The 21,535-nt window shown below is 52.5% G+C and overlaps 4 protein-coding genes and 2 pseudogenes across 4 annotated transcripts; 2 read left to right on the forward strand and 4 right to left on the reverse strand.

Annotated features, from left to right (window-relative positions):
- Nucleotides 1-3,816: 3,816 nt before the first annotated feature.
- Nucleotides 3,817-4,521, reverse strand: SAPIO_CDS4016 (annotated as a pseudogene; the record flags this gene model as incomplete).
- Nucleotides 4,522-6,016: 1,495 nt separating this feature from the next.
- On the reverse strand, nt 6,017-9,842 carry SAPIO_CDS4017 (Glycerophosphoryl diester phosphodiesterase; the record flags this gene model as incomplete). The annotated part of the gene is made up of 4 exons (XM_016786675.1): nt 6,017-6,181; nt 6,314-9,453; nt 9,563-9,681; nt 9,826-9,842. The coding sequence occupies 4 exons, from the start codon at nt 9,840-9,842 to the stop codon at nt 6,017-6,019; spliced, it is 3,441 nt and encodes a 1,146-aa protein (XP_016643651.1).
- Nucleotides 9,843-12,234: 2,392 nt separating this feature from the next.
- Nucleotides 12,235-14,352, reverse strand: SAPIO_CDS4018 (annotated as a pseudogene; the record flags this gene model as incomplete).
- Nucleotides 14,353-14,730: 378 nt separating this feature from the next.
- On the forward strand, nt 14,731-16,442 carry SAPIO_CDS4019 (uncharacterized protein; the record flags this gene model as incomplete). Its single annotated transcript, XM_016786676.1, has 6 exons — nt 14,731-14,765; nt 14,836-14,893; nt 15,023-15,106; nt 15,170-15,292; nt 15,357-15,488; nt 15,798-16,442. The coding sequence occupies 6 exons, from the start codon at nt 14,731-14,733 to the stop codon at nt 16,440-16,442; spliced, it is 1,077 nt and encodes a 358-aa protein (XP_016643652.1).
- A 550-nt stretch (nt 16,443-16,992) lies between these two features.
- On the forward strand, nt 16,993-18,566 carry SAPIO_CDS4020 (Zinc finger protein ZPR1; the record flags this gene model as incomplete). The annotated part of the gene is made up of 2 exons (XM_016786677.1): nt 16,993-17,172; nt 17,250-18,566. The coding sequence occupies 2 exons, from the start codon at nt 16,993-16,995 to the stop codon at nt 18,564-18,566; spliced, it is 1,497 nt and encodes a 498-aa protein (XP_016643653.1).
- A 258-nt stretch (nt 18,567-18,824) lies between these two features.
- Nucleotides 18,825-20,607, reverse strand: SAPIO_CDS4021 (uncharacterized protein; the record flags this gene model as incomplete). Its single annotated transcript, XM_016786678.1, has 3 exons — nt 18,825-20,109; nt 20,180-20,213; nt 20,349-20,607. The coding sequence occupies 3 exons, from the start codon at nt 20,605-20,607 to the stop codon at nt 18,825-18,827; spliced, it is 1,578 nt and encodes a 525-aa protein (XP_016643654.1).
- Between the last annotated feature and the right edge of the window lie 928 nt (nt 20,608-21,535).

The raw sequence follows: 21,535 nt of genomic DNA on the forward strand, positions 1-21,535 counted from the left end.
TCCTCGACTCCTAGTCCTGACATCAATCAGCGCCATGCCGAATTTAACATATTTCTCACACCTTATTCAAAAGTCCTGGTCAGTCTCGTGGCTTCCGTTTGGGATTGACCAATTCCTAGGGTTTCCGAGAGGATGGAACCTATCATTTGGATTATGGGTGAAGTACAGGGCAGACAAAGCTGTAATTCCGGATCGTTCCTCACCTTTAGTATGTAATATCAAGTGTTAAGCTCTCAACACTCCTGTACCGCGCAGATACCAGATCTCACTGACATCTATGTTCTAGTTCGACATACAGCATGCTATCTACGAACCTCTACCTGGAGATGAGCCCAAGATAAGGTTGCTTCTGCTTGCTCCGGGGAAAGGCTGTGAGCCACTACAGGGCACCCTTTCCTGCTACGACTTACGAGACATTCCTTCGTATGAAGCGCTCTCTTATGCCTGGGGTGATCCACGATCCGATGATATAATCCGGATACAGATAGGGAAAGACTTTACTCCGCATATCTCACCGAATTTGTTTGCGGCACTTCGGAAACTTCGCTTGCCCTTGAAGCCTAGGCGCCTTTGGATCGACGCGCTTTGCATCAACCAACATGATGTCAGGGAAAAAGGGCATCAAGTGCGGTTGATGGACGAGATCTACCGCCAGGCTAATAATGTCCTTATTTGGCTCGGCGAAGAAACGGAGCATAGTTGTTTCGGCATGGAAGCTTTGGCATTTTTCAGTGACGAGGCTGTTCGGGTTTCAGATGCGCCGTGGTTGAAAGGGCCACCTGAGGTTTGGCAAAGGGGAATACATGATGTCATGGGACGTCCATGGTTCTCGCGAATCTGGGTAGTCCAGGAAGCAGCGCTTTCCCGAAAAGCTACAATCATCTGTGGCACGCATGAGATGAGCTGGACAAACGATTTGGCAAGTGTCCGTGGATTTGCAAGATCCATCAAGCTTGCGGCGATATCACCGGCATGGTTTGAGACGGGCTTGAAGGATGTGGACATGGATGGCTTTCTCAGTCTACTTGAACTTCAGTTGAGGCAAGCAAATACTTCCGAGGAACTCCTGTCGCCGGACATCTTAGATGTTGTTTATGCCATGCGGCATAGAAGTGCTACAGACCCTCGGGATAAGATATTTGCTCTTCTGAATTTGACGGAAGGCCGTGATGTGAAGGACAGGATTTTCCCGAACTACGAAATGTCTCTGCATCAAGTTTACGAGTATTTCATCAAGGCTTTGGAGGGCGGGACTCTTGGAAATGTTTCGGAAGGCCTCAAGGGGTAGGTAAGGGAAAGAATGTGTGGAGTATTAAATCCAACTTTTGTGGCATAAGTGCATCTGACGGTCTGAGACTCTTCGAGCCATGGACGGAAGTAGCTATCGATCCGAACTGGCTGGCTAATTCTCTGATTCCTACTCTTTTCCCTCCTCTATATGTCCGCCTCCTATCCTGGCTCCGACAATCACTTTGCCTTCCGTCAGTATACATTTGATTAAGAGTGTCACGGCTATCGAAGTCAACGCATATATAGGAGAAGCGAGAATGCCAAAACATACGGAAGAAATCCCCCCAGCAGCGAGACGTTTCCAGAGATGCCTTATCCACGGTGGCGACGTTACCAAAGTGCAGCTGACTGCGAAGCGAGTCCCAAATGCCCATTAATACCGGCCGTCATGCGAGCAGCTATACATGCAGTACAGTACAGAACTGTTCTCGCAGTACCTGCTCACTACAAGCGCATCACTTGAAGTCACACGAGCCACAGACCAACCCCGCGACTCACTAAAAGGGTTAACTAAAAAACTCGCGACACCCATTTCGCCTTCTACTGTACGTACGAAGCGAAGCGATGAAACTTGAGCACCTTATTCTTACTTCAACAATTGTGTGCAATGGCGTTTTAGTCTGTGCAGAACATGGAAGGGGAAAGGAAGGGACGTTCATCCCGGCGTTGGAGGGTGGTGTCGACGAGCTGCCTTGCAAGGTACTTCGTATTTCGTCCAGACAGGTACGAGAAGGCCAGAGCGCTTCCAAGGAGGATCAACGCACGGTCTTTCCATCTTTAGAAGACTAATTAATAGTACGAAGCAGCAAGGAAGGGACAGTGGTTGGGCAAGAGCAATCTCGATGTGGGTGGAGTGGATGAGAGGCCCACGAACAGTGGTGGAAGAGAGGACAGAAGCCAGGCAAGTCTGGGGCATCCAATGTCTCCTAGTAATCGAACACTCACCTATCCTACTTCGTAAAGGTGGAACGAAGTAATAGTGTCCTAAATCAGCAATTCGCCGAGCAATCTCGTAGACTGGGAGCCAGGACGCTAATAGTCTGCCGGTGCTAGCTAGCTTCCGGCATCCTAGCATCACATAATTTCCGCTCGGCAGCATGAAGCGCAGGAGGAGCAATGAGCACGGAGGCATGCATCTGTCTCGAACGACGGATCTTCCGGAGACTGGCTTCAATGTTCGTAGAGTATCAACGACTGCCGCTAGCTAGCCAGGGCTGAGAGCACTGTCAGGACTGAGGCGCCAGCCTCTGCTCTGTTGCTTGTCCTTCGTGAGGAGCTTGGGGCCTACCGGCTCTCGCGAGGATGGCCCTTGGGAAAGAGAGGTGATCCAAATTGAGATCTTGAAGACCCGGGCCAATCACTAAATTTGGTTGGAATAAAATGGCGTAGAGTAAAATAGGAACGCTAGTCTTGAGGGGTTAGCACGAGTACGGAGCACTCCCATGGACCCAGGCACGAGACAACTTACTCGAAGCGGTCGCCGCGCATCACCAAGGGATAACCAGACTCCGGCTCGCAGTTACCTTGGTCGCCAGGCCGTGTTGGGTTGGGATGAGAGCAGCACCCCCGCAAATGTCCTGAGATGGTCTCGAATTAAACTAGGATTGGCGTCGCTTTAGCACGCTGCACTAAGAGCTCCTAGTATCAACAGAGCCAGGACCTCGAGTTTCCTTGACTAAGAAGCCAGATAATAATGGCATCCTTGTGTGTCCACTGTCCAGGGAAGAAGAGGCGCGGCCGGGGAGGTGGAGAAACCATGGATGGGAAAAGAGACGACGCTGGACTTCGTAGGCCGGAGAGGGACATTCGCCATAACGCCCTTGTCTGCCCATCCCTTCCGCCAAGCCCATGTCTACAGGACGCAGTCAGAGACATTACCATCACTCCTCTATTAGTCGTCCGCCTTCTGCCTCCTGGTGACAGGCAAGGGGGCGCGGTGTGTGTGGCGTGGGACTTGCATTTTCATGATCCAATATTGGTTTTGGACCCTGCAAGTTGGCGGAATGTCGGCAAGGAACTCCGATGTGGGATTTTTCGGTGTCAGTGTCAGTGTCAGTGCCAGTGTTCGTGTTGGTGTTGGTGTTGGTGTTAGTTTTTCGGTGTCGGGGTCGGTGTGATGGTCAAGTCCGCTCATTTCCAACCCAAAACCATCGAGATCCTGCCTGCCGGTTGCGCCTTCCCCCACAATCCCCGGGTACATCGTACTTTGCTTAACCAAAGGCAAAAGCGGGAAAAGGCAAAATGGGGTTTCCCAGGTTAGACAGCAATTAAACTACAATTACTGAGACTGGGTCCAATGAGTCAATTCTGGTTCCTACTTCGTACTTCCTTTGATAGATGGGAGATGACTGGAGTCTTCGCAGCTACCGTAAAGAGCGCGTTCACCACCGTCGCTTGCGCTTACGTATGCATACATGATACATCCAATGTACCTGGATCAAGATACGATGAAGCGATGAAGTTCAATCTGCCTCGTATCCCCCAAAGTCGCCGCCATCGTCCATATCACCGCCATCACCGCCATCGTCACCACCATGACAACCACTGCCATTCACCACCGCCGCCACTACCATCGTAACTAACATCCTGACCAGAAAGGAGGGCCATATCAAATCCAGCCTCCTCTTCCACATATTCCGTCGTCTTGATTCTCCATCCGCGACTCTCCATTTTCCTTCTTATATGCTCCTTGGCCCGTTTCTTCCACAGCTGAACGATAATCTTCGGCAGCGACGAAATCGATCGGAAGTGAGTATCGACCATCTCCAACGCCTCATCGACAACCTCGGGGTGGCCAAGTTCATCGAGCCTCCACTCCAGGTAATCCGAGCTAGACAGAGTTGTCGTAATGGTGGCCACGTTGGGGCAGCTGTTTCGTATCTTCACAACCCAGCCAAGGCTCAAGTCGAATAGAGTGATACTGTCGGGTTCAAGAGTGCGGAACCACGGGAAGTTGATACAGACGTGCCGGATATAGTCTGCGTTGCGGCCGATTGCCGTCAGGAACGAGGCTTCCGCAACCTTGAGTCTGGTGAGGTCGAAGCAGTTCTTGCTGTAGAAGAATGAGCTGGCCTCGCGGTGGACAGCCTTGCTCACGTAGAAGAGCTTAACTGCGACATGCCGTCGTTGAAAGTTGAAGTAATACCCGGGGTGAATAGCTTTTGGGTATAGTAAGCAAAGCCCGTAGATCTGGTTGCGGAGTTCGGGTGGGAGTCTAAAGAAGATGGACATGTTGGTAGCAGCGAGGCTGTTGATGCTTGGCTAGCTGTAAGATTCAGACAACCTCATGGCTCTGGAGATCTCCGGGAAACTGATCAGCAACAGGATTTATAGAATATTTGGAGACATCTAGAAGCAAAGGATTCCTAGGAGCTTATCATCATCCAGACCAGAACAAACACCATTGTCTGCCAGCTCTATGTTGCTTTCTCATTAGATGATAAGTCAGGAGTTGCCGGTGCATGACATAGCTGCCGGTTGCCTTGCGTTCGAATTGGGCTCTCCACTGGCCCTTTCCAAAGACCATTGCTCTTTGCTTGTTCTTAGAATTTCTTAGAATCTATATGTCGAGGCCCACGGTATCTTTGCTACTTCTGCATTGAGGACACGATGCTCAAAGAGCCTGGTCGCTTTGGGTGGTTGAGTCTCCTTTGCAGTCTTCTTGTTCTCGGCATGTCGGTAGAAGCAAGAAAACAAGCAGCTGAGAAAGCCCGACTTTGCAATAGATGTTTGGTAGCTCACAAACAATATGAAGCAAACTACTTCGAGCCACATGGAAATTCCCGAAACACAATACCAGTGGCGGAGGATGGCGGAGGGAAGACGGAAGAATTCATGTTTGTACCCGGTAAAGGATAACGCCAACCTGCGCAGTCTGGCTGGGCATTCCCGGTCGTGGTGGGGATGGGGCTAACCGGTCTGCCTCACCGACGACATCATGAAGTTTACAAGTGAACTACCAAAAGAGCGTGATCCCTTCGAGGACTAACCTAGTACCGAGACGAAGGGGGGGTGTAAACTCATCCAAAGCCGCTCTTCTTCTTCGAGCCTACGAAGTAAGATGAGCTGTCGGTGCTCACGAGTCCGGCGTGTATCCGAGCTCTCCCAGTTGTTTGGTAATACTAAGATGCTAGCTCAGATCCTAGTAGACAAACGCCATTAAACTATGTAAATCTAATTAGGCAACTTTCCCCGACTTTCCCCCTCGCTTGGGAAGGATCCCACCTATGTAAACTAGACCAGCCAAAGTCGCCGTCAACACACTCTTACGCCACTTGCATGTAAAGCCAAGCCTTCGGGTTCCGGATTCCCGGGCGAGGCTGAAGGAGTTCAAAGCTCAAGTCTTTGTCGTCTTTGGAAAAGAAGAGAAGGAGGGGGATCGGGTCAATATCAGATCATACACGGAAAGTCGAAGTAGTTTGCCGTTAACCTTTAACCTCGACGAAAGAGAGTCTGGACATTTAGACTGCTGGATATTCCAGGGACGTTCGCCCTGAGGGTTCAAACCATCTTCTCATTTCATAAACTCATATCCTCTATCAACAAGCCGTGTTGAACCGGCCTTCAAAACGTAAGAGAGAAAAAAAAAAAATCTATCGCGCCACAGAAAATGCTACAAATATGTGTACCGTCCTGCCATGAGAAATGTTTCCCTCACCTCACACAAGAGAGGTTGAAAAGCTCGTGAGAAAATGAAAATCGGAAAATAAAAGAAGTAGAAAAACAGTTATGATCCGACAACGCCCAGGTTTTCCTTCGTCGTTATGTCCTGTAGCACCGTCGTGGAGTCTTCCTGATCCACAACTCCTCGGTCGTTGTTCGTCGTTAGACCCTTGCGAATGGCGAGTACGTTGTCGACAATGACAGCGTCGATGCCCTCCTTGACTTGCCTCTGTAGAAAAAAGAGTTATTAATACGTAATTTAACGCCATCATCGCGTGATGAAGGGGGGATGGAGTTTCAAGGATAGAAGTGAACATACCTGGACCATGATGGGGTCATTATTCAGTACACCATAGCTTACACACACCAACCCCCTCTCCTTAACAACCCTCACAAGCCTCGGGCTATTGACAAATGGTTCCGCCGCGCTCACCGTCCCCAGCAGATTCCACCGGCTCGCGAACCGAATTGCTTCCTGCAGCGACGACGCCCTCACGTCGCCGACGGGGGCCGTCCCCGCGTCCGTCAGAAACATGATAGGGATTGACGGCTGCTTGAAGCTGAGGCAGAGGCAGATGTCCGGGTTGAACGACGAGAAGATGATGTGGCGGTCGCCGGCCAAGTCGTACACCTTGGAGAGGACCGTATCGCAGAAGGAGTTCAGCTCGACGGCGTACGTGTCCATCTCGTGCTCCTCGGTCTCGTGGAGCATAGGGTACTTCATCTCGATGTTGAACCCCACGTGTTCGGGGATCTTGCGGAAGAGGTCCTCGAGTGTCGCGAAGGGGGCCTGGATGAAGTTGCCGCGCGAGTTGGCCTTGTAGCCTTTGCTCTTGAAGTCCCGCGTGTGCCGCATCCGCTCTTCCATTTCCGTGCGCTTCTTTATCTCCTCGACGAGTGCGTTTACAGACTTCCTAGCGTCGAGGCTGCTGCTCCGGGGTCGCATTCGTGGGTCTCTCAAGTTCTGGTCCTTGTGCATGGAGCGAGTGGAGTCCGGGTTGATGTGCAAGAATTGCTCCAACGTCAGAGTATGCACCGGCGCGTCGATACCCGTCTCGCTAACGAGGAAGTCGTGATAGATAACCGGAACGTGGTCCTTGGTTAGCTGAACGTCGAATTCGACGTATTGCGCACCGAGATTGGCCGCAGCGATGAACGAAGGAACTGTGTTTTCTCCGAGCTGCAGCGACCGAGTGGACGACACGTTCTTGCCGAGGCCACGGTGCCCGATGACCATGGTATCCGCAAGCTTCTTCCAGTAAGTCTGCTTCGACGTAATCTCCATCTTGGGATGCGAGAACGGCGTGACTATGAGGAAATTGAAGTTCACAGTTCCGATGACCTCGAGATTTCCCGCCATGATAGGAACGCACACGTCTCCCTGAAGGCTCATCCTCTTCGTACCGACGACGGGTCGGATGGACGACAAAAGCGCTACGCCCCGGCCAATCTTGTCCTTGGCGTTTCCAGAGTACGTGGGAACAATGTCGAACAGAATCTTGACCTTGGTAGCATCTTGCGCCGTGAAGACGACGGGCTCGGTCGCGATGTTTTCGTGCGCGGGGAGATCGATGATAGTAGGTTCGCCCTGCGCACCGCTTGCGGATACAACAACGGACAACGCAGTATCGAGGCCCGTGAGATGCGCTTCGGTGAGAGGGACTTTCTCGAGACTAACGGCTTCTACGTTCTTCCTCATGTCCATGGAGCCAAGGCTGACGAGGATAAGGCTTTCGTTGGTTAGGTAGCGATGACCGAATGACTTGACCAACTCGATCGGTTTCGAGGCAGCACCGTTAGAGCGGCGCTCTTGGATCGAGGCATTCTCGGGACGAGGGCTTGGGCTTCTAGATGGCTTGCCCTCGGTCACATGTGCATCCCTCATCCGGGAGTCTAGGAGACGCGCAATCTCCATGTGTCCGCGCAGCGCTGCATGCTCCTTGGCTACCCAGCCAGACGAGTCTGGTTTCGCGAGGTCCGCTCCGGCATCGACTAGGAGCTTGACAATCTCGAGCTGGCCATCGACGGCTGCCACATGGAGAGGCGTCCACGCATAGTTAGACTCGATGATTTCGATATCGGCCTTCTGATCCGCCGTTCCCTCGATAAGAACCTTGGCACACTCGGTGTGACCAAAGCGTGCCGCAATATGGAGAGCGGTCTCGCCGGCCTTGTCTTGCCAATTTATGTCTAAACCGGCGTCAACGAGCATTTTGACAATCACGCCAAAATTTGCCTTTGTCGCCAGTCCGAGGATGGCGCCGGATTTTGAGACTGGCAGGTTAGTTACCTCAACCGCACCGTTGCTTGTAGGTTGTTGCTTCTTGCTCATAGCAGTAAGCAGAGCTTGGGTTGTCTTAGGATGACCGCCGATAACGCTCAAGTGGAGGGGTCCGTGGCCGTCCACATCTTGCCATTCGGGAGAGTCGAGATCGTCTTCGAGGGTAAACTGGCCCCACTCCTTCATCTTCGCCGCTATGATTTCGCACAATACGACGAAGCCGAAGTGGGCGGCATAGTGAAGTGGAAGCCTGCCGAAGGAGTCCTTGCTTTTCAGCGCGGGCCTCTGTTCGGGGGAAAGCTTGTCGAGGAGATAGATTAGAAGTCGAACCGCTTCGTCGTCCTTGCCAAGTAGGCCCGCCTCGTTCTGGTTGAGGGCCTTCGGCGAGGAGGCAGCGGAAGCCGCAGGCTGCAGATACTGAGAGCTGAACTGGGTGCCGCCATGGAAGGGGTAGGTATTTGTGCTATGCTCTTTCGAAGCCGATGTCTTCGTCCTGCCTATGTGCATAACTAGGCGGTGGATGCAATTTCGCGAATTGATATCGTCAGGTTCATCGAGGGTCTTGATCTTGCCGAGGAGGTACTCGATGCACTTTTTGGAGCGGGATGTGATGGACCTCTGAAGGAGGTTGAGGAGGAGTGGCTGGAAAGAGGGTTCATTGAGGGCATTCGTCTCTTGGAGATTCGTCTCAAGAGACGTCACGTCATCGGCGCGAGCTGCTTGGTCGAGAGCATCAAGACGAGACTGAGGCAAGTTGGTGGCACCCTTTGCAGATGCCCGGCCAAGCGACCGGCTGGAGCGATCAGATTTGGCATCATCGGCGTTCTGCGCGTCTCCGAGGACGGAGAGCCACTTGTTGATCTCGGCAAGGCGACGGGTGACATTCATGTCTTTGGCGAAAGGCTTGGGATCGACCTTGGTAGAGATGTACCGATGTTGGGTGGCCGCATGGGGAACCTTCTTGTCCAGCTTCTTGGTGATCTTGACAAAGCCCTTGCGGTTGATCTCGCCAAACCACTGGAGATTGCGTAACTGATGTCTCAGTTCGAGGAGGGCGCCGATAAGCTCTTCAATCTCATCCGCATCAAGGGTGGGGACTACCTCGGGGACATAGCCATATCGCTCGTTGAGGAGGTTAAGCCGCCGAAGAGCATCAGCCAGCTTCTTATTGTAGAAGGAATCTACATCCTCCAGGTTACGATCAAGAGCAAAGAAGAACTCTTGAAAGTGCCAAAGTCAGTTATTAAGCAGACAAGTGGACAGGCAAAGAAGGCAGTAATAATTGGATAGTGAAGGTTTGAAGCTAAGCCTGATTAATCAGGTACTTACCCGCCAAATCAACTGGTTCTCCTTTTTGTGAGGCAATCTCAGCTGCCTTAACCAGCTTTTTAAGCCCCTTGTAATTGATGTAAAAGGCAGCCCATTCAGGCACCTGGTTTCGGGGGAGGCTGCATGCAAGGAAGAGTCAGCGAGCTCTGGGGTTGAGCATCAATGATATGACCAGAGCTTGCATAGTTCATTCAACTAGCCAAAATGAAGAAATTTGAAAGAGCCAAATTCTCCCTCAGAAGGGGGGATAGAACAACACCAACTTTTTACCAAACTTCATAGTGACAATTTCGTTGTGAGGTGCTCTTGAAGTTATGCCCATCCCATGGATGTCGTGGAATGTTGAGAAAGAGCAGAGGCTTGCTCGTTTGATATCAGTGGACAGGCTCTCAAGGGTGTCCACAGCTGCAGCAAGCTGCCAAGGCAATTAAGTGCCCAGGGTGCAGGGGAGTTTGGCGGGCTTGGAGCTTGGATTCGAACTTGGCAGCAGCTCTTTGAAATGCAGAGTTAGCAGCGAACCACGGCGAAACAGAACTCCAACGCCGAGGAAAGGAAGGTCAAGATCAGCATAAATTCTCCGGATGCCGACAAAACAGCAATTGAAGAATTCTTGCAGACGCAGGAACGCGAGAAGATCATGGGGCCGTCGGGAAAGAAGGGGGAAGAATTGGAGAAGGAGAAAAATACAGGGAAATAAGAACAAGAACAGTTTGATAAACCCGGTCTCCAGGATACTCCAGGATACACCTGGCCTGGAAAGGTTGGGGGTTTCTGGCGAGAGAAAACAAGGGGATGTGCTCATGTGAATGCCAAAAGCCTGCGGTGATTGTCGCCCTGCAGCAGAGCCCCACGAAATCGCATCCAGTCAACATCGACGAAAGGAAGTTTGGGGTCTCCAAGCTTGCAAGGATGCTGGGCAGGTACTTCTTTCCGGAAATAAAAGAGCTTGGGGATTACTCACCCAGATCAAGCACCAAGCATCGGACTTGAGCGGTTTTTTCAAGGGGGATGGGGGCCCATGGTGGGCTTAAGTCGCGGACATCATTGAGTAAGAGTGGGTTGGAGGACGTGGGTAGAGAGTGGGAGAGAGGGTGGGAGAGGAGGATGGAGAGAGAGGGAGGAAGAGAAGAGGAAGAAGTTCAAGATGGCGATCCGGCGGGATACAACCTTCGGGTTCTTCCACAAGCTACAAGGAAAGTAGAGAGAGAAAAAAAAGAAGGCCTAAAAACGGTGGATTACAATAACGAGACAACGGCAACAAGTACATCAAACGACTCGTACTACTTCAGAATTTCGAGAGACTACTGAGTGCGAGTTTGAAGTGAAGGGTTTGACGGATGGTGAGGAGCCAGGTGCTGCTTGAACCCCTGGGAACCTGGGGAGGTCTACAGACAGAGTAGCAGTGCTGAGTAGAGTACACTGTGGAGGGTGACAGGTACGCTGTACCAACTGTGTTCTTCACCTTGCCACGCCGAGGCAGGTACTCCCAACTTGACTCACCGTCTCTTGAAACCTCGAGCCTCGAGACATCCGCGGACGCTCTAGCTCGCCCCTCTGAAAGTCAGGTGAGGACCACTAGTCGGAATTTTTTTCTGGATCCCGTTTATAAATCATTTGTCGTTGCCTTTTCTTGTCTCCAGAGCTGCCCGTGACACTCTGCATTGAAGCTTGCCTTCCTATGCGCATGAATCAGTATATACGAAGTAGTACCCGCAAAGCTCGATTGATAGAATTGATGGAATTCCAACTTCCAGTCTTTTTATTCTCCCCGATTTGCCCCAGAGTCGGGGGGTCCGGACCCAAGTTCGGAGATCTCTCGGTTCAGTTGTAGTCAGCTGGTAACGGGCAAACCCCTCTAAACCTCCTGAACAGGCCAGCTTTCATAGTATCTCCGGTCCTCTGTTGGAATGGCAAAGCCTGGCTGTCACTAAGCTGTTGCTTCTTCCTCGTCATCCGTACAATAGAAAGCATCAAATCGAACACGAGTCCCTACGCGGGAACATCCGAAGCAAATCCCTTCCCGTATCCGGACAAAGACTTTGCCATCTTTCCCATTTGCCGGCCCAACAAACTTCGACTTTCCCCATCCCCACACTCCGCCCGTTCCGCCAACAGCCAGTCAATCCGGGCCACTGGTACCGCCCGTGGATCAGATGCTCATCCTGACTGGATGCCTTGACCGCCCCCTCTAAGTCAAACGATCCCGTCCAAAAGCAACCATTATCAAGACGAGAGTCTCAAGCCATCAAAACGTAAATGGGAATAGTAATAAAGTTACGGGTAGATGCGTAGCGTAAATCAGAACGAAAAAATCAGAACGAAAACCCTTGCGGCGATTTTATTTTTTATCAAAAAAAGCAAACGAAGATTTATTCCACCTCTTTTCGGGTTAATGCTGTCCATCCGTCAATGCATGCTAACTAATATGACGTCTCTCCTCTATACCTAGAAAAATGTGAGGAAAAAAGGGGAGGAAAAAAAAAAAAAAAGGAAAACAAAGGTGAGGGGAGGGACAAATAAGTGATATGTACACGGGTCTATACGCTCAACAATCATCCATGCCAGCTCCCGTTAAGCTGTTATTGCCGCTTCGTTTGTGCGACAAGGGATGCCGGAAAACACAGCAGTCCCGGGGTACTGATATGCAAAATTTGACCTGGAGGTTGGCCCCTTCAGCCATGCAGAGCTCCGGCCCTTTGCTCCTCCCTCCCATATTCATAACCCCCATGTACAGGGCCCCATTGCGCTGCGGACGCCTGTCTAGGCCTTAGGAGGTCAAGGGTGCCGCCTACCGGGAACCCGGCCGTTGGGTTTTCTAGGGGGAGTCCGGTGGGGAGGGAGTAACTTTGTAGGGGGAGGCCGGGAGTGGCCTTCGGCGACACATCGAGAGAGGTGCCTTCTCGTGCTGAGACGTCGAAGACGCCCTGTCCTTCTGCCTCCGCCGCCGACTCCTTAGCACGGACAACCATTCTCAAGCTCGCCCGCGCAGCCTCATAGTCCTCCCTCGTCCAGACCGGCTCGACATCCGCCATTCCCTGCTTCAAGGGCTTCTTCTTCCCGTACTTCGCATTACGCAAGACCTTCTTAGTAAGACCCGGGTTGGTCAGCTGCGACTTCTTTTGGATCCACGATCTAGGCATGGCCGCCTTCATGTGAGAATCAAAGTCCGCCGCCTCGATGAGAGCGCGCTCGAAGCGGGTCTGAAGCTTCGCAGGCGATGTTGGCATGCCGCCATTGCCCAGGCCCAGCTTGTTGTTTATCCTCCGTATCGTGTGGTCGATCTGATTACATTGTCGCTCGACGTCCAATCGGGTGATCATAGAGCGGAATTGACGGAAGGCCTCGGGGTTGAGGTCGTACTCTTGAAGCCGTTGCTTGAGCTCCCGTGATGATGATGGGCTCTGCTGCCAGAGGTTGGTTATATCCAAAAGGTAATTGATTTGGTGCAGTAATATCGACTGCGTCGTGTGGCTGTGTTTGAGAATGGCCTCGAACCTCTCCTGCTCTTCGGTGAAGGCGCGGAGGAGCATCACCACTGGTGCGGGGTCTAGCTTCCATATGCAAAGTCCGATAAGATCCACAAGCACTTTCGGATGGACATTTATGCCCGAGGAAAATCCGTAACAGAATGCCGAGACAGCATCCGCAACATTGAAGATGCCCGCCAAGGCCCGGACAATAGCTTCAAGCATCAATTCACCATTTTGAGCAAAGTACTCGGAACCTTGCTGGAAGAGGGACCAGGCACTGCGGTGGACAGCCGCATAGTTTCCAAATGCCATGTCATGATACAAGACAACTCCAGTTGCCGTTGGGTCATCCTGGTTTTTGAAGTGTGTAAATCGCGACTTGACGACGCAGTGGGCAAGACGGTGGTGCCGCGCTCTGGTCAAATGAACGATAAGAGTGTTATAGAAGGATAGGGTAATGGGGGATTGCGAAGTGAGGAGGTTGTAGCAGATTCTTTCAACAGTTCCCGTGACATTGGAATCGATGTCTTGGACAATGTCCTCGGCGAGCTGTATTCGAGCGGCTCGGGCCATAGTGGGGGGTTGGTAACGAGGGAGCCACGTTGACTTTAGCTTCTCGATAGCGACTCGCAATGGAGTCGGCTCGCTTGACATTTTTTGCTCGGCGCATATCTGATCATGCTCGAGTAGTAGGTAGTCGACTAGTTGTATCACGTTGAACTCTTGGTCCTCGGCTCGGTCGACCGGCATCGACACAGCCTCATTATCTTGCTCCATTTCGAGCCTGAGCCATAAATCCAGCATATCGTAATCCCACCGAGTCAATGCCTTAGTCGTCCTCCTGAAATGCTCGCGATGGAAAACATCCCAATGTTGCCCGCCATGCTCCTCGAAAAAGTCTGTCGTCTGTTTCCGCGTGGGCAATTCGATAGGGTCCGCTTCCACCGCTGTCTCTGCTAGCGTCGAATTCTCAGATTCCGTGGTGGTTCTCGTCCTCTTATATCCCGCCCTCTCAAGAATTCCCGGTCCCAGCTCCGCCTCAAGAGAGGCATTTTCGAGCTGGAGCCGCGCGACGGCCTCCTTGGCCTCGCTGATTTGGGCGTCTAATTCCCTCCTCCGATCATCTTTCCATTTGGCGTCGACTACGGCTGCAGTCGCAAATATACTCGTGTATAGGGTCGTGAAGGCGGTTCGGTATCTTCCTTCTACCGCCTTGGTGTTGGCCGTGGTGGATCTCCGGACAATGGTTTTGGCGACGTCGATGCAGGTCTTGCAGCGGCAATTGCGCGCTGAGCCAGCTCTCGTCAAGAACCCCTGCATAATTGAGGCATTGGCGGTGCAGGGGAGTCGAAGAGATGGTGGTGACTCGCCGGTGTTTCGAGCTGCGATCAAGGCATAGGTTTGAACGATTTGATGCCCTTCAATTCTGCATTTGCTGCTTCACGAGATGGTCTGATGTCGAATTGACTGGGGTCACGTGAAAGTAGTCTGATCAGGTCGTTCCGCGGCGGGAGTGAAGAGGAGGGTGATTATGTAAGGCATGTTTTCCGAGTGCAAGTTCCCTTGTTGGTCTGTGCTCAAGCTGGTGGATTGGGGCAGCTCAAGGAGGGGCAGTAGGAAAAAGCCCCTCGTTCCATATCATTGAAGTGATCTCGACCAGATTTCGTATTATCATTCGACACATCTTTTATATTTACAATGCTTGCCCTCGTACTCACAGCAGAGCTCTCCGGGTGAGTGGTTCCCACGCTGGAGTTGAAATGGCGATACTGCGCTCGATGGCTAACACGATGTTTGATTCAGAGTTACCAATCTCCGGCCAAACGACACAGAGGCCAACCCTTTCTGGTACACTTTCAAGGTCCAATGCACGTCTTGTCGGGAGACCCATGGGAATAATGTTGCCCTTAGTCGATTTGTATGAGCTTCTAGTCTGCTTGAATGCCGGTGCTTCTAGAGGGGAACCAGTTATCTTAACATGCAGCATTAGGATATGAATGAGATGAGTGGGAGCCGTGGCGAGGCCAACTTTGTCTGGAAATGCAAGAACTGCAAGGCAAGATATAATCTCTCAGTTCCCAGACGTGGTTCGGGCTCCTTTTTTTTCTGCCTTTTTGGGACTAATGGTTGTAAACAGCGAGAGTCATCTGCCAATATCAAGGCTGCGCCAGCAGCATATGAACAGAATGACCCGCCGAAGAAGCAGAAGATTGTCGAGTTCGACTGCCGCGGTCTCGAGTTTGTGGAGTTCCAACCCGATGTAAGCACCACCCTCGAGCTTGCAAATGAAAGAGTATTGAATGTTGTGCTAAACGTGCCTATAGGGTGAGTGGTTGGCGGAGGGAACTGATTCGGGAACTAAGTTCACTGCCATTGACCTGACAGAGGGAGAATGGTTTGATTATGATGAGAAGGCAGGTGAGGAGGTCGGCATCACGAATCTCAAGTGGGAGATTGTCCGGTCATAATTTAAATAAGATAATCAGTAAAGAAATTTGAAAAATTAAAGCTGCGAGGCGGAAGTGTAGTGTAAGCGGATGTGAGGTTCGTCCTTGGAATGTGGGAGGTGCAGGGGTTAACATTTGATCCCTCCACGAGCTTTATAGCGACCGCGCCTCTTCGGAGAACACTAACAATTTTTTTTCCCAACAACCAATCCCTCGTCTCCTTCAACATCCCGACTCGACACCACACTTCAACTTCACTTCAGCTTTCATTCACCTTGATGGCACTTTTTGTACTTCGAATGCTAAAATAGCCCATAGCACCCATACCACTGCGCCATGGCGACCCTGGGACTCCAGGCTCGTTTGAGCTACCTCACCGATGCCGCGCACATGCTCGCGGCTTCTGCCCCTGAAGTCTCTGCCCATCTCATGAGCCGAAGAAACCTTCTTACATCCAACAACGGCATCCCCATTTCGGATGTCGAGAAGGAACACGTATGCATGGCTTGCGGCAACATCCTTATACCTGGATGCAGCGCAATCCTAAAGATCGAATCGGACAAGGCTCTTCGAAGGCGAGTGCAACAGAAGTCAAACCAACGGTTCTCGAATCAATCAGACGCCGGAGGCGCCACTCAAAAGAAAGAAGGAATCGCGCAGGAGAAGCTTGAGCGCATGGGCATCTCGAAGACGATCTCCTGCGATCGATGCGGCAGGGTTACCGAGATCCAACTGCCGCCGCCTCCCTCTGTAGCACGTGTGAAGGCGGCTCAGCGGTCGAAGTTGGCGACGTCCGACCTAAAATCTAAAGCATCGGAAGCTTCAAGCGTCAAAACGTCTGCTAATGCCATCAGCAAGAAGAGAGCTAAGAACCGGAAGGCCGGGCTCCAGGCTCTCCTGGCTGATAGCAAGGCTTCTAAGCCAAGCGCCGGGTTGTCCCTGGCCAGTTTTATGAAGAAGTGAACACAGGCTTTCTACTCCCTCGGCAACAAGCTATTCTACGAAATCCCCGGTTCGAGTCCGAATCTGAGCCAAGAGCGTATGCGAACAGGGTCGGTCAAGGCACCATCAAGCCTCAGCCAGAAGGTTCCAGCACCCCCAAGCTCAATCTAGTTCAGTGGCGAAAGCTCTATCGGGAGGCGACTTTCCACTGCTTCCAGGCACACGTTAGCACTAACACCCACTAACCGCCCCGCTATGGGCCAGCCCACGACCACTGGCTCTGCAGTTGGTATCCTTGTCAGCTCGCCTGCAAAAATTACCCCTCCATCAGATTGATTAGAAAGCAAAAATTTCTTTCTGGTCCCATCGACTTCCAAAAGAAGCCAAAAAATTACCCCACCATAAATCCAATCGCAAGACCAAAATCGTCATACATATCACCCGCAGCCGTCGCGACGGTTCCTTCATCTCCTTCGTCTTTCCAATCGGTTCTTTTTCTTTTCTAGACGCAGAAAGACGGAGGATAAGAATACGAGAATATAGAAAGATACCCCGGAATTTTCCAGAAATCATGTCCGCCGAAGAGACGAAACCTACGGCGCAAGCCAACCCCGCCCGCCCCTCCGAGTTCGAGGCCATCGGAAGCAAGGTCGACAAGGTCGCTGCGCCGACTAACGGTGAGGGAGCTGAGGAAGATGATGAGAAGGTCGTCCAAGAAATCGAATCGCTGTGCATGAATTGCGAGAAGAATGTGAGTTATTTCTCGTTTGCGCCTCTCTGCCTCCATAGCCCGTTCAATATCATGCTAACCACACATCTTGTGTCCAGGGAGTAACGCGCCTCTTCCTCACCGCGATCCCTTACTTCCGCGAAATCATCCTCATGTCCTTTGAGTGCCCCCACTGTGGCTTCCGCAATAATGAAATCCAGACTGCCTCCGAGGTGCAACCGAAGGGCTCCTACTACGAGCTTAGGTTAACCGACATGGCCGATTTCTCGCGCCAGATCGTGAAGGCCGACTCAGCAACGGCAAAGTTTATCGAGCTAGATCTCGAGATGCCACCGGGCCGTGGCCAGCTCAGCAACATCGAGGGTCTTCTACGCACCGCACTTGACGACCTAGAGCTGAACCAAGATGTCCGCAAGGAGAGGGAGCCGGAGCTATACGAGAAGATTGCAGGTGTGGTCCAGAGGGGTCGCGACATGCTCGACGGCAAGTCTTTCCCCTTCCGCGTCGCCATCGACGACCCCGCCGGTAACTCCTTCATCGCGCCGAACCCTACCGATGGTGTTGGCAAGTGGGAGAAGCACGAGTTCCTCAGGACCCCAGAGCAGAACGCCGCTCTCGGCCTCTCGGCCACTGACGACGGCGCCACACTCGTCCCCGGTCCCAAGCAACCTGGCCTCACTGAGGAGGGTGAGATCATCCCCAACGAAGTCTACAGCTTCCCCGCCACCTGCCCCGGCTGCATGCACAACTGCACGACGCACATGAAGATGGTCGACATTCCTCACTTCAAGCAAGTCGTGCTCATGTCGACCGTCTGCGACGCCTGCGGCTACCGCTCCAACGACGTCAAGACGGGCGGCGAGATCCCCGAGCTCGGCGAGCGCATCACCCTCGAAGTGCGCGACTCCCGCGACCTCGGCCGCGACATCCTCAAGAGCGAGACCTGCTCCCTAGAGTGTCCCGAGCTCAACCTCTCCGTCAACCCCGGAACCCTGGGCGGTCGCTTCACCACCGTCGAGGGCCTCTTCACCCAGGTCCGCGGCGATCTGCATAACCAGATCTTCCAGGCCGACGCGTCGGGCGCCGGCGGTGGTGACTCGCTGTCCAGCGATGAGAAGGAGACGTGGAAGTCTTTCTTCGATAATCTAGATCTCGCTATTGCGGGCGAGAAGCCGTTTACAGTCATCCTTGCTGATCCGTTGGCGAGTAGTTATGTGCAGAGTTTGGTGGATCCCCCGAATCCGGATCCGCAGATTACGAGGGTGAAGTATGAGCGGACGGATGAGGAGGAGGAGGAGCTTGGATTGAAGGATATTAAGGTTGAGGGCTATGAGAATGATCCGGCGGTGGCTAAGAAGGAGGGTGAGGAGAAGGCTGAGGAGAAGCCCGAGGAGAAGAAGCCAGAGACTACGTAGTATTGGATGATAGGGGAAAATGAAAACAAAGAGAAAAGACAAAATAAAAATGGGTTATGTGGTGGTTATATCATAGACGGAAATGAATATCAAAACTTCAATGACTGTGTACTTCACTTTTTCTTGATGGATTCAACATTTGCTCACTATCTAACCTCGATTACAACTCAACCCTGGCAAAGGGGGCGGGGAAAAGAAAAGAGAGAAACGAAAATGAAAAGGAAATAAAAGAAGGAAAGAAAGAAAACCCCTCCGGATTCAATTATACTTGCCGCCCATCCTTTCCAGCTCACCTTCGCCCAACACCGGACTCGCCAAGCCACCCTCTTTCCCCGAAGCCGAAACCGAAACACCCGGCGCACCTCCGCCCGCGGTGCGGAACATACCCCAGCTTTCCCTCTCTTCTCGCGCACACTGCTCCGTCAGGTCGTATAAGCTACTCGACTCCGCGGAGATCGTTTGGCCGGATGGCCCTTTGTCTCTACTGCTTACCGCGACGCCTATATCCCGCGGCAAGGCTGGCGGGGGAACTGCCGGGCTCTGTAAAGCGCGGGGACTTGTGGCGGGAGTGACGAGGCCCGGGATTTCCAATGGTGTGTCGTGTGGTCTAGGCGGACGTGTAGGTGATGAGGGAGGAGGCGGTATTGCTCCGCCGACGACAACAGGCGTGGAGGAAGATGAAGCTGTGGTAGTAGTGGTGCCGGATACGGAGCCAGTAGTGCTCGCGCTCCTGCTTATTGGTATTCCTCCCTGGGTCCCGTGGTTGTGGAAAGGAGTCGGCTTGGAACCCGAGTAGAGACCGCGTTCAAGTCTTGGTTCGAGCTTACTCGTCGTTGGCGCACAAAGAGGCGACGTGGGAAAGGAATCGCTCGGGGAACGAGCCAATCTATGGCGGTTACCGTGCGGTGGTTTGCGAGCGGCATCATTTACGAACGTAGGGAGGAGTTTCCTGTCCTTGAGACGTAACGGAGATGATAAAGGCCCACCGTTTCCAAGTGTTGTGGAAGAGGAGGATTTTGGTGGCGGCGGAGGAGAGATGAAGCTGGTCGGAGAGGCGGTAAAGGATGACGGAGCGGTTGTTATACTCTCACCTCCGTGCTTGATCCTGGAACGGAAGCTGCATCTGTACTCGTTTGGGGCGGATGGAAGAGGGCGTTTACGACGGCGCCACAAACAGACGAAGAAGCTGAGAACTGCGAGGAAGGCAGCGATGGATGCGACAGCCACGGCCGCTTTTACGCCGGGGCCCATTCCGGATTTGGTTCCTAAAGAGGATGGGCTTGCGCCGTCAGCGCTGGCGGTGAGGTTTTCTTCTGGAAATGTGGCGCCAGTTGCAGACGGTGTGAGAGATGGGTGTAGAGACGAAGCCGGTTGGGTTGACGGAGGGGCTGAGGCTGGGCTGGGTGCCGAAGAGTCCTCGAGACCTGCTGCTCTGAGGCTGGCGGAGCAGGCTTTCTTCTCGCCCGGTTGGTAGACGGAGGAATCTGGGCATTCGAAGTCGGTATTTGGAAGACCCGGGTCCCGGAGATCCGTATATCCTTTGCTAAGCGGCGTCTCGTTAGTTCTAACATAATTTGTAGCCTGGGGAGAAGGTTTGCAAGTTTTGTTCTTACCTATGACACTCGTTTATGATCCTGTCGACATTAGCTAGAGGGACATCAAGTCAGCATCAAATGCAAGGAACGATAAGGAATCCTACGAGGGAAGCAGGAAGGTCCTCACGGTCCTGCCCAAAGATCCCAGCACTTTCATTATACCATACCCCACAAACCACTGAATCACAACAATACAGCCGATAAAAGGCAGAGATCCTCTCAGCGCCACTGTGATCGGCTGAAGAGGCGAGCACCTCGCACAACTCATCGGTCGTCTCTACTGCCAGACTAGCAGTCGACGGCTTCCCCGACTCCGCAAGTACACCCGAGACGAACCTCTGGCGGCAACCGAGGATGCATTCCTCGCTATCTCGTACATCGGTGGCTAAGGAACCCCATTTCTTTGTTGACACGTCGCAGTCTTCTTCTCGGGGGTGATGTTTCATTGTGTCTACGGCGCCCGTTGGCTTGTACTAGAAGAAGTTAGAGGGGTTTGGCGACGTACTGTTTTTCCTTAGGGGGGTTGGGGATGAGGGTGAGAGGTACCACTGCAGAGCTTGGGCGATGTTGGTCAATGATGGCAAAATGCTCTTTCCATATACAACAGAATTGGTAAGCCTGAGTTGCTCCTTCTCTTCTTGGTCAGACGACGGGTATATACGAGGATACCCTTACGAGGACGAGAGCCATAAATGAGAGGACGACATGCGAACGACGCAGAAGGGCGAGACGAAATGCATACACGACGCACGAAGCAGGTGAGGGAATACGCAGAAAGGCGGAGGAGGGGGAATAGAATGGAGGCAATGGACGAAAGGCCGACAGGTCCTCATGAAATACATACGGACTCGTCACTAAGATCAAGCACATCTTGTCGGAGCCCTCCCGCCAGCACTTCCTGCCGTTCCACATTTCCGTATTGGGGAAGAGACACAGAATATGGCCCGTGGCCCCGGTGATATTGGGCCAACTCTCCCTTACTCACCCATCTCGTCCTTGCCACCGATCTCTCCCTCCAGCTTCATCGACCACTCGCTTGCTCTTTACTCATCCCACAAGACCTTTAGATACGAAGAAGCCATATTCAAAACACGAGAGGGCTGAGGCCCCATGAGAGAGCGCTTGAGACGCCACTGGTATCCCAAATGGCCGGAGATTACCTCGTAATCTCGAGCGCCGAGATCAATAAATGCAGACACGCAACGCCGAATCCTTTTCCAGTTAGAGAAGCTGGGCATCGAGCTGGTAGTTGCGCCCAAGAGTGCATGCAGGTTGCCGTGCCTGGATTAGAATCGGGCCTCGTATGGAAGATTTAACTGAGAGAGAAATGGCGGCCTAAAACAACCGTGACCTTGGACAAGCTGCATGTTCCCG

The sequence above is a fragment of the Scedosporium apiospermum genome, assembly GCF_000732125.1.
Source record: "Scedosporium apiospermum strain IHEM 14462 chromosome Unknown SEQ_SAPIO_0090, whole genome shotgun sequence".
In the NCBI taxonomy this organism is placed as follows: Eukaryota; Fungi; Ascomycota; class Sordariomycetes; order Microascales; family Microascaceae; genus Scedosporium; species Scedosporium apiospermum.